Source organism: Emys orbicularis, chromosome 15 (assembly GCF_028017835.1).
Source record: "Emys orbicularis isolate rEmyOrb1 chromosome 15, rEmyOrb1.hap1, whole genome shotgun sequence".
Lineage (NCBI taxonomy): Eukaryota > Metazoa > Chordata > Testudines > Emydidae > Emys > Emys orbicularis.
The window spans coordinates 29,517,721-29,529,751 of record NC_088697.1 but is presented as its reverse complement, the minus strand read 5'-3'; the positions used below and the strand labels follow the sequence as shown (position 1 = coordinate 29,529,751).

At 48.1% G+C, this 12,031-nt stretch overlaps 1 protein-coding gene across 1 annotated transcript; it reads left to right on the top strand.

Moving 5' to 3' along the window:
• The first annotated feature begins 6,724 nt into the window (after positions 1-6,724).
• On the top strand, positions 6,725-11,122 carry LOC135889122 (placenta-expressed transcript 1 protein-like). Its single transcript, XM_065416928.1, has 4 exons — positions 6,725-6,887; positions 8,583-8,778; positions 9,666-9,730; positions 10,974-11,122. The coding sequence occupies exons 1-4, from the start codon at positions 6,725-6,727 to the stop codon at positions 11,120-11,122; spliced, it is 573 nt and encodes a 190-aa protein (XP_065273000.1).
• Positions 11,123-12,031: the final 909 nt, after the last annotated feature.

The following is a 12,031-nucleotide window of genomic DNA, read 5'->3' as shown; positions in this document are numbered from 1 at the left end:
CCAAATTGAAAAGACACCTGGAATGTGGCCTGGGGCAATGCCCCACGTGGGGGAACCTCCCCAAATCCCTTCTTCAGAGACAAACTGCTGTTGAGCTTCATTTTGAAAACGCTTCTTAGATGTGGGACACGGAGCCATGAGGCTGTTGGACACAGAGGCGGTTTGTGGTGGAGTTTGGAAGACTCACTCTCCTGCTGTCTGCCCCGGGGAGACAGGATCCTGCAGCTTACATCCCATGGCTGTTGTTTTCATTTAATTCCAAAAAGCTCAGGCAAGCCATTAAAGTGTTCTTTAAAAGTTCCCCTCCTGGGCTCAGTGCAGAGCGGTGCTCTGGCCTGTTGTCCCTACAGAGGAAACGGAGCTGGTATTCTTTGGCGGATCGTTTGGAGGAATGTCTGCTGCTGAGAGTTGCTGAAATTCACCCAGAATGAGACCCCTCCCTGTGGCTTTGGGGCTGGTCCTGCCAGCAGCTCCCTTTACTCCCCCTTAGCATTCGTGTCCCCGAATATACACCCCATCGCTCTCTGCAAAGGCTCTTTTCAGGTGGCTCCATTAATTCGCAGGTAGCCCCAGCTCTTCACAGGATTCTCCAGACCAGCAGTGCTCCCTCTGGGAACCACAGGCCACAGCGATCGAGAGAGGCCTGGAAGCGCTAACACTATATCAGCAATAGACTTAGCCAGCGAGGTGACACGGTCAGTTTCCTACAGACTACATTTTCCCTTTGGGATGCATCTGGGACCATCCCAGGGGGTCGGGATGTCGAGGTGGGGGGGATACTCTGAGCATGGGACTGGGAGGCAAACACCGCCTGCATTCCCCTCCTGACCGTGGGCACGTCACTTGTCCTTTCTCCCTGCATTTCCCCTACCTCACCTAAGGAATCGTGGGGAAGGCCCAGGTGGAAATTCCTGCACCCCTGTTACACAGCAGGAGTCACCGACTGCTACAAGAGCCCCCGGGAGCAGTGGAAGAGGCAGGAGTTAGGAGCACAGGTTCTGACTTTTCTTATGATTGGCAGCCAGCCCTGGGCCAGAACCAATGTGGCTGGTGGGTGCTAAGCACTATTTTTTTTTCTGTGGGTGTTTGAGCCCCGGAGCACCCATGGAGTCAGCACCTATAGTTGGGAAGATTGAGTAATTTACACAGACTCAGGCCCCGAGACTGCTCCAGAAAGGTGGGGCGCCCCGTTCAGATTCACTAACAGGACTCTCGGATTCTGTTGTACAATCTGGGTGAAGAATACTCTTGGGAAACCTTGCACTCCCAGCAGCATACAGGGCCCGAGAAATCCACAGACAGCCCGTTCTTGGATTTATGGCTGTTAAGTCTCATCGTACGTCATGTGCTCATTGCCGTGGTTCTCTGACGTGAGCTGTAGGGGTATTTCCCTTTTAGGAATGAATCTCCTACCCTGGGGCAGAGGACTCAGATTTTATATCTATTTCCAACTTCACCTGCTCCTCCGACCTCATATGTTAGTCATTGCTATTGGCCAGAGGACAGGGCGTGGCTCTGACGTGGCTGTGTCAGATGAAACCAACCTGAAGGAATCAGGTCCAAGGTGAAGCTGTTCTTGCAAAATCCAGACAAGCACCTTCCTCGGCTGTTCTTTTCCATCCTGTTTTGTTGCCAAGTCATTTGCGTTTAATGTTGTTTCCTGATCACCTCAAACTGTGTCCTTGTTAGGACTCACACCCGCTCTTGTGCCTCAAGGTACTGGGAAAGGAAGGGGTCGCAGAGGGTAAGCAGGGATGAGTCCACAATTTACACAGCCCATCCTGCAAGGGGACCGCTACCTGAGTTGCTATTTCCAAGTAGATTTTCAAGCCCAGCGATTCCTTCATGCCAATCTCCATTACCATAGCTATGGCTTGTTTGTATTACGCTAGCACCTAAAGGCGAGGACTAGCCCCATTGCACTGGGCACAGTACGTAGACACAGGAAGAGACCTTCCTGGCCCTGAGGAGCTTGCAAGGGAGAACAGGAGCATTAACATCCCCATGTTACAGGTGGGGAACTGAGACCCAACGAGGCTAAGTGACTTGCCCCAGGGTCACTCAGAGAGGCTGTGGCAGAGTTGGAGATTGAACCTGGACCCCCCTGTTCCCAGTCTGGTCCCTGCAAACTGCCTCTCTCCATTTCAAATGCTTTTAAAAGCTGCTAGCTTCCTTTTCGGTGACAGCCCTCTGGAACTGTAGGTCTGTCTGAGAATCCTTTTAGCTGATCAGGCTCTCACTGCCTCCAGCTCTCTTCGGCGAGGAATTAAGGTCCACTCCAAGCTGGGATCGGTCAGCATTGCTCGCTTGTGCATAACTCCCCACCACATCTTCTGCCTCATTGTTTCAGGGTGGCTTTCCTGCCCCTTTTCTGTTCTCTTAATCAGGACTTTCCGGATGCCCTCCCAATGGAGGGCTTTGCCTGCACATTGTCCTTGGCATTTGTCCTTTTGTGGGTGGGGGGAGGGGTCACCTTCTTTTCTCTTAATCATTTACTTGTTTTGCAAACAAGCTGCTGCATAAATCAGCTGGCTGGGGCAGGCTGTGGAGCTCTAATATCGCTGGCTGGGACTCATCTGTGTTGGGAGGTGGAAACCTTAGGCCAGATCACGGGCAATACCCTCATTGTACACTAGCAGCTGTGCATTAATGGCTATAATCAAATCATGCTTCAGGGCTTCAGCTAGTCACCTGCAGGGGTCAGGAAGGAGCTTTTTTCCCCAGTAAGTACTCAATTGGCTGGATGTGGTGAGGGGGGCCAGTTGGCCAGCCTGAAACATCAGAGATTGACCACAGGTAGAGACGGACAGGACACCCTGAGGGGGCACAGAGAATCCCGTTTTTAGCTGCCTGGCTGGTGGATCTTGCTCACATGCTCAGGGTCACACTCATTGTCAGATTTGAGGTTAGGAAGGAATTTTCCCTGAGGTCAGATTGGCTGGGACCTGGGCAGGGGGGACCGGGGACTTCACCTTCCTCTGCGGCATGGGGATCATGCATGCATCTGGGTATATCTCACCTAATCAATTCCCTGCCATTGCTGGGGCCTGGGTCTCTCCCATTCTCTCAATGTGGCACACCGTTTAGTCTCCTGAGGGCTGAAATGCTTTTGTCTAAAGTCTTTGGGCTCAATATAGGTGGATCTGGATGAAAAACAACGGCCTGTGTGACACGGGAGGTCAAACGAGGGGAACCCATGGAGCCTTCTGGCCTGAAACGATGAAATTGGGAGTTTGAACTTCCTCATTCAGTCTCCAGTGTTGCCTTACTGAAGTGCTGCACAGAGGTTTGGGTGCAGGCAGGAGTCTGTGCATCTACCAGTGAGTCACAGCCTTTCTTGCACCCCAGTTAATTAGCCCAGTCGGTTGGAAAGTCACTAAGTGAATAAATAGAAACGACAAGTTAATGATTATCAAAGCTGGGGATAACAGGGGACGTCAGGAGTAACAAGGCCTTGAATGAGGTCATGGAAAAAGCCTACGTATCCTAGGAGGCGCTAAGGGCTATCCCCTGTGTGAGGGGGAGAAGGAAAGGGAAGAAACCTGTCCAATATCCCCTTCATTTTGAGGGATGTCTCTCAGTTTAGTCCTTATGTTCCGCATAGGTTTGGTGTGCCCCTGCCTTTTATTGCTGAGAATTATTTATATCAGAAAAGTAGGCTCATGAGACAGATTTCCAAAAAGTCTTTGATGCTAAAGGAACCAATCCCAATCCCACAGCATTTGGCATTTTCCTGCAAGAATAATTTGTGTGTCCCCCTCATTCTGGGGTTTTCTTTAGGGGTTTGTGACAGAAATCACATCTAAGTAGAACAAGTCCCCCCTACCCTGTCACGCTGCCCTGTCTCTTCATGACAAGTTGTACAAACCTCCCAACCGGAGCCCATGAAACGCAGCACTGACATACGAACACCCCTGAACCTGGAATATTGGGCTCATCCCCAGATCTCTGGAATCCAGCTTTTCACAGCCGGCTTCCAAGCCAGGAACTGTGGCTAAGAAAGTAGGTCCAATATGTCAAACTGGACAGCCTCAAGTTAGACACCTAAATCAAAACTGCCTTTGTCCACTGAGTTGGAACTTGGCTATTAAATTCTGAAAATTGTTGTTCTTAGTCTCCAAACCCTCCCGCCCTCTCCCCCGCCCCCCCAAAAAACCCCTGTTAAACTAATAGCAATATCAGCAAACCAATTGTTGGCACGTTTGGGTTATTCCTCAAACTGTTTTCAGAATAACGGGTGGGAGTGTATCAAACGCTAGGCTGTATATGAGCTTCTGAGCTTTCTGCTCTGGTATCTGGGCTTCAGTCTCTATATAAGGCCTGGTCTACACTAACTCCCCAATTCGAACTAAGGTACACAACTTCAGCTACGTGAATAACATAGCTGAAGTCGACGTACTTTAGTTCGAACTTACCGCGGTCCAGACGCGGCAGGCAGGCTCCCCCGTCGACTCCGCGTACTCCTCGCGCCGAGCAGGATTACCGGAGTCGACGGCGAGCACTTCTGGGTTCGATTTATCGCGTCCAGACAAGATGCGATAAATCGAACCCAGAAGTTCGATTGCCTGCCGCCGAACCAGCGCGTAAGTATAGACAAGCCCTTATAGTTGTTACCCCGTTAATGTAAATTAAAGGGTAAATATACATTATATGACATATACCCCCTGTCTGGATTATCTCTGTATCATCATAAAGGCCTCATAAGAAACAGCTCTTGCGGGACATTTGGTGTATAAAGATCCCGTAATTATTCTAGTACCTTTGTAGAGTCTCAGACCTCTGGTCTGAATCAGGATCCTATTTCAGTACTTTCAGGAGACATGCAGGAGGTTCAGGGGAAGTCTTGAGAGCTGGAGGTTTTGGGAATATCTGGCAAATTAGTCACTGTTGATATAGGTGTGGTGTAAGGACCTGCATTAAACTGCAGAATAGAATAGTTCCTCGCTGAGATAGACTCATTTAAAAAAAAAATGCAATTTACCATGTGGCCAATCAACGTCAGGTCAACAAACCCAGGAGACCAGTTGCTGAAGCAGATACCACAAGCTGTCAGCATGATCTCAGCAGTGAAAAATTCCTCTTACTTCTGTTCAAAGAAATAACAGGAGTACTTGTGGCACCTTAGAGACTAACAAATTTATTAGAGCATAAGCTTTCGTGGGCTACAACCCACTTCTTGTTCAAAGAAAGAAGCTCTCCTTCTTCTATCTCCGACCGCAAAGTCACTCATTAGCCAACTCTTGTGTACATAAAATTTCACAGAGCATTGAAGTTCCTCCTGCTGATGTTGCAACAAGGGCTAGGGAGACATCAAAAATCCTCTCCATATAAAGAAAGAATTCGGATGGCTGTCAAGGAATGTTCTGAACCGGTTCTGTAAATCCCTGGTCTGTTGCTTCCCTACCCCATCACAGCCAGAAAACGAAAGAATATAACCTTTGCAAAACTTTAAAAAAAGGAGGAGGAAATAAAATTGCCATCACAATGAGTCAGGTTTTTGCACTGAGATCATGGCATTGAACCAAGCATCCCATTAAAGGCCATTTGCTTTCATCCTCCTTAATACAAATAGGACTTATGACTGAATAGGAACCTCTTTCATGTCACCAAATTCTCTGGCTACCACCCAACAAATTTTGTGGCACTGGAGTTGGAAGTGAGAGGGGAAGAGGATGGAAAGTCCTACAGCATGTAATAGAAAATGATCCCTGTGCTATAGGTTTATTGAACAACCTTCTATAACTGAAGAGATCATTTTATCCCTGCTATAGAAGTCTAGGGGGCAGGGAATGTCAAAAGAACCACTAGAATCTAAGGGGGAAAAAATCGATCTGCTGTATTCTGTTCTATGGGCCCAGATCCTCCAACTGAGCGAGGTTGATTTACACCGGCTGAGGCTCTATCTCTGTAGGCTTTTAGAGCAATTTCCCTAGAATCTTCTTGACTTTCTGTTGACCCCTCTTGGTTTTATCCTTATTTATTTCTAGAGTACTTTACAACAGGAGCTCTAGCTTCAATAGAGGGCCACAGTATGGGAAAGTCATACTGTGACTTTGGCTCTTTGCACTGCTGTGGGGCTGAGATCTGAGGGGTGCGTGTGACCCCCCCAATCCAGCACACACAGCCTTTTCACACGGCTCCCAAGAGGGGCCACTGAGGGCCCAGCCCTTCACTCCCTCTTACTCCAAACAGACTTGGTGATTGTACTGGCTTGTATCTCTGCACCGGGAAGAACTATCACTTCGTGCTTTGCCCCCATTGGGAGCTGAAGCCCATGTCGGCCTGGACACTGGGACACATGTATGTTCCATGCCATTCCCTCCCTCAGTCTTGCACTTCTGCAGCTGCCTGGGTGAAGCATCAACACCACACAACACTCCCTTGTGCAAAGGGCTGGCTTAAAGGGCTGGGGGGGGGGGGAGACTTGCTCTTCAAAGCCACAGATGCTTCAATGAGATGTAAAAGGCCCAGTGCTAAAGTAACTCTTAGCAGCTAGTTCCTCTTTTCAAGCCAGATCGTTAATTAAGATGCTGAGCAGGTAGAAGGAAGTAAATTCCAAAAATGTGACCACGTGGAACCTCCCATTCAGGGTAAGTGAGCTGGAGAGGGAGGGGAAATCTGCATCTGCCTCATCAAGAAGCCAGTATAAATACCGTTGCATCTGGCACTCCTCCCCAGTACAGGTGTGTCCTTAACAGAAGCAGAGGGACTAGTAAAGCTCATCATGACAGCCCTTATCTCCACACTGCAATTGCTCTTCCTTGGGGCTCTGATTCCCCCCGTCTATTTGCAGGATCCTTGTCAACTTATCCAGAATACCACTAATCCTGGCTCTTACAATCTATCTGTGAACCCTGCTGTCTACATGGCAAACACAAACTACAGTGGTAAGTTGACTCTCTCTGGATCTAGGAACTTTCCTTCTGCATAGAGCTCGCTTTGCCTGGATGTTCTCTTGAGTTTTATGGTGTCTGCAATGTGCAAGATTGAGCATGTATTTGAGCAACTTTTATGTCAGGTGGGAAACATATAAAGAAAGGTATCAATAATCGTTTGTGCTTTAATGTCAGTGCTCTCCAGGGTCGCTGGCAGATGCTCTCTCCTTGCCTGCAGCTGGGATTCGGTTTTTTTATATCTGCCAAAACTGCGCAGCAAGACTTGGAAACTGGTTGTTTGAAAAGGCATGACATTTGGGGTGATTTTTTCCCCCCCTCACTATGAGAATTCACTCTTTCCTTGGGAAATAGAAGAAAGGACAAAGGTGTGGAGGCCAGGGCTTAAAGGGGGTGAGGGCAGGGATCACAAAGGGTCACAGATCCAGCAAAAATAAATAAGTTTTAAACTGATCTGGGTTGCATTGTTTTACCAAAGCTGCTCCGTGCCCTGCCCCCCCCCCCCCCTTCAGATCATGTAAGCACTGCTGGAGGCTGTTTGGGGCTGTTCTGTTTGGGTGTTAGGTGCTGAAAACCAGCCCTGAAGTTGCTTTCACTGCTTTTTATGCACCCTCTGATACAGTGATTAGTAGTCTGATCCTGGTCTTGTCGGCAAATCTTCCATCGACTTCAAAATGAGTAGGATCAAGCCCCCAGTGCTGAATAAATGTCTGGATTGACAGACACTCTGGTTCCTACACAAGTGGTTTACCCTCAACTGGTGTAAACCATATCTCCTTGTGAAGTCAGTGGAGCTATGCTTCTTGCCACTAGGTCAGGATCTGACACAATGAGCAGCCACTTTGTAAAGTTAAGGATGGTTCCAGGTGTTGTGTGGGGTTTGTTTGTTTGCTTGTTTTTGGTTGGTTTGTTTTTTGTTTTCTTTCATTTCTATACCAAAAAGAATTGAACACAACTGCAGATTAATTTCATTCCAAATGCCACTTGCAACCAAACTTGGCTCTAATTAACATGAGAGCGCAGGCACACGCGCACACACACACAGTCTGCTGCTAGTTAACATTTATCTTGTCGGCACCTGGCAGTCTGGCTGGTTTCTTTGAAACGGGGCTCAGGATAAACTCTCCCTCAAGCTGAGAATTTCCATTGCCAAAGGGAGCCTTTCCCATCATCAGGGGTTACAATGAGACACCTTGGAGCCTGCTTTGCTGCTTACGGAGTAGCTTTCCTTATACAGTGAGTAGCCCACTGACTAGATAGTCTTTGTCGATGCTGTGGCTAGGGGTACTGGTAAGACTGACAGAGAGCCCCAGTCTTTGCAGTGAGGTGCAGTAGAACTGTACAAGGTAGCAAGGAAGAATGACCGGGCCTGGTCCTATCAGCTTAGGGGAAAATGGGAGGACTCCGGGCTCCAAAGTCTTCTGTTGCTTAGATTTTTAGGCTAAAAGCAGTTGTCCTGCTCCCCTTGTGTGTGACTCTTCTTTCAGACCCATGTGGATGAGTGGCTATTCCTCTTGGGAACTTGACATTTCCCTGGGGCAGGGGGCGTGTCATGAGGCACCAAAGCCCTCACCCCATAGATCGCAGCATTCTCTGCTTCTCTCAAAACCCCTGGAGCCTGGTGGGGTTTTGTGGGTGCTGTTTCTCAGCACAGAGAACTTACTTTTTCCTCCTGTATGTTCTCTCTAGTAACCATCAGTGGAGTCGTGGGCGGCAGCTTGGTTTTCCTGCAGGCCCTCAATTCCCAGAAGTCCTCTGTGGGCCAGTGGGAAGCTCCAGTTGTGAACTGCAGCAACAGCCTATCAGTAGTGCAGCAAAATATCACCACCACAGCCACAGTGCAATGGAGATCTCCAACCAGTGGGTCAGCCCCTGTGGAAATAAGGTAATGCTCTTCCTTACCTGGGAGAGGAGACGGCGTATGGGGAGCAGAGCTATGTTCTGCAGGAGGGGTGCATGAAATGGCAGCCAAGCTGTGTCTGCTTTCATTAAAAGCTTTAATGGAAAGGTTGGGGGGGGGGGGGGGAGAGTGCAGCTCAACCACAAAACAATCAGAGTAAATTCGTCACCGATGAGCTGTAAGCATGGACTAGGACTTTGTTGTACTAGGTACTGTATGCACACACACACACACACCCAAAAAGCCCCTGCCCCAAAGTCCTTAAGTATTCAGTTGTGGCTGTTCACACAGCTTATGCCTTTGCAGGCCATTTTAACCATGCACCTGTCCCATGACTCCTCTGTTAAGAGCTGGAGTTGGAACAAACACCTCTGTGTGCTCCCAATTCTCATTTGACTGCATTTACCCCCAGTGGGTGAAAATCCAGAGCAACTCAACCGAACCAAATGGACTTGTACCAGACTGGTCTACACTAATTAATGGAGTTGCATCAGTGGGAAATATTTACCAGAGATAAGGCCTATCAGGCTAATGACTGAGAAAGGAAAGAGTGCAGTGGTTGTTTACAACCATTAGTTCTATATTTAATTGTAATGGTTGGCATCAACAGACTTGCAGCTTGCGACAAACATTGGAAAGTGCTGTAAAGCAATAAATGGCAGGAGTATTGATGGCAAATAGTGACTAACGAAATGTCATAGAAAAAAAAAGATAATAGGGAAATTTATTATATTCGCTCAATAAAAGTAATCTCTTTCTGACTTTATTGTTCCTCCCTTTATCTACCTTTATTGTGACCTACATTATTTTAGGGAACAGACGTATTAGTGAGACCAAACCCTTGATGTCTGTTGTTCCTTTATTTTCCACAGGGTGCTTGTGACTTTTTCCAATGACTCTGCCCTTCCCCAGCTCCAGAAGACAACCCTGAATACAGGTAAATCAGCCTAATATGCATGTGTCAAATGACAATACAGTTGAACGGATTCATTTTTTTTTATTGTGGCTTTTAAGAGATAAGAATCGATTCCATCTTTTTCAAGACAAACACCCATTCTCTCCTGTAACGAAATATAAGGCAAAGGCATTAGAGCCAGTTGAAAATTGGTACCCGCACAAAAATGGGGGTCACAAAAATGTCATTGACATCTTGAAAAAATTTCAGCTGGCTTTAAAAGATAGAGTAGATCTAAATGGGAGATCCTCAGCTGGTGTAAATCAGCATCACTCCATTGGCTTCAGTAACAGGCCTGATCCTCAAATGGTGTAAAGGGCATAACTCCCTCCACTGCACTAAAGCTATGGTGTCTTACACCTCTAGAGGATCATCATTTGCCTGCAGCTTCCTCCTCTTGTGCACCTGAGCACAGTAAGAACTGATTACAGGAACTAAATGGCACACTACAGATTAATTCCCAGTAAATCTATCCGGAGGATTTTCAGGCCATTTCCTTCCTGTAGCAGGAGGATATCACTGTGTTCAGAGCAAAGCTAATCCTGTTCTTGTTCAATATGGCTGTCTCATGAAGAGGCATATTCGGAGCCTTAATGGATGGTCACCAACAGCTGCTGCCTGCTGCAGACACACAAAGGAGAGTTCTGATCGGAACAGCACCTCCCAGCCTGATCCGATGGGGCCTTTGAATACAGATCCAATAGGCCCTGCTTGGCACTCAGCCCGTTGTCCAACTGGACACCAGGAAATGGGACACCAGGTCCCTTCCAGTCCTAGAATCTATGAATCTATGAAATCACATGCCTTTGTGGTACCATCAGTGAAATGATGAGGGAGGGAGCAGGTGCTGTCCTGTGATGTTGGCACAAGGCATGGGATGCGTCCTCCTGCTTAACCTCTCTGCCCCACACACTGACACTGAGATTGTGGCTCCACACACCAAATCAAAGGGACCTCTGCTGTCCTTGATCCCTTTTATAGTTATTCCATGGAAGGGAGAGACCTCTTCCCCACCCCAAGGCAACTAAGACAGGATCTTCAAATCCTTTTAATCTGCAAAGCTCCACTGAATTCAATGGAGCAATGCCCGTTTACCCCAGGGGCAGATCTGACCCCAATTTCTGAGACATACATGCAGCAACAGGAATTGACGCACCATCTTGCGGTGAGCCCACAGCCCATCCACTCCACTGATTTCTAATCCTGGTTTGCTTCTGCATTTCAGCATCTACAGCCTCCCCTGGATCGACAACAAACACACCCACCACACCTGCCAGCACCACCAGTTCGGTCTCCACGGTGCAGGCCAGCTCCTTCCTCCTGGCAGCCGTCCACCTGCTGTCCCTCTTTGTTACTGGCAAACTGTTCTCCTAGTGGGAAACAGCACCCCAGTCGAGCCACGCCCTTCCATCTTTGCTTTCCTCCTGGGTGCAAGGGTGGATGGCTGATCTACTCAGGAAGTCTCTCTTCTACTGTTATGTATTTAAGAATGATGACTGCACTTTCTTTTACACTCTGCTTGACCAGAGAGCTGACACCCAACCCCATTGCCAGCAGCAGGAAACACATGAAGAAATTCTGACACATACTTGTCTCAAGAGTTTTCATGAGCTGAAATGTTCTGTAGCAAGTCAGGATTTGATACATTCATAGAGTGTAGAACAGCGTCGGGTAGAGTAGTCTGATAAAGGTGACTGAACAAGGTAACACCAGGGGTTCCTTCCATCCTGATCTCCTACAGGTCTATGAAGCAGAGACAGCATGTGTCTACCACCAGGAGGGCTAAACTGCTTTCCACATTAGGGCACTGCAGGTTGATAATGGGCATGGGGAAGGGTCTTCCACAGCTGCTGCTGCTGCATCCCATTTGCTGTGCACACTGGGAACGGAGCCAGTGTCTTTCTGAGCCAGTAACTCCTGTATGTGACTCATTGACAGTCGCTTACAGGGCCCTGACTGGGATGGGGCATTGTAAATCAGTCGGACTTGCAGAGAATTGTGAAGGGCGGGGCAGACTTACACACACTTCAGACTGATTAAAGCCGGAATGGGATCCAAATTTAAATGATCATGAAGGAAGTAAATGCACCCTGTTTTTCAGGCTAACCTGCCATGTGGAGGCAAGTCCCTTCTGTAAATCAAGCTAGAACCCCTGCTCGCAGGGCCTTCTCCATGAAGGCCCCCTGACTGGAATTCACTGCCAGTTTCAATTCTTGGTCCAAGATAACCTGTTGTACTTCAGGGCACCCTGCAATACCCCCCTTGATTTTTTGTCTGGTGTTT

Coding starts and splice junctions, on each gene's coding strand:
- LOC135889122 (XM_065416928.1), top strand. CDS start 6,725: ATGACAGCCCTTATCTCCACACTGCAATTGCTCTTCCTTGGGGCTCTG. Junction 6,888..8,582: donor GGCAAACACAAACTACAGTG/GTAAGTTGACTC, acceptor TGTTCTCTCTAG/TAACCATCAGTGGAGTCGTG. Junction 8,779..9,665: donor TCAGCCCCTGTGGAAATAAG/GTAATGCTCTTC, acceptor TATTTTCCACAG/GGTGCTTGTGACTTTTTCCA.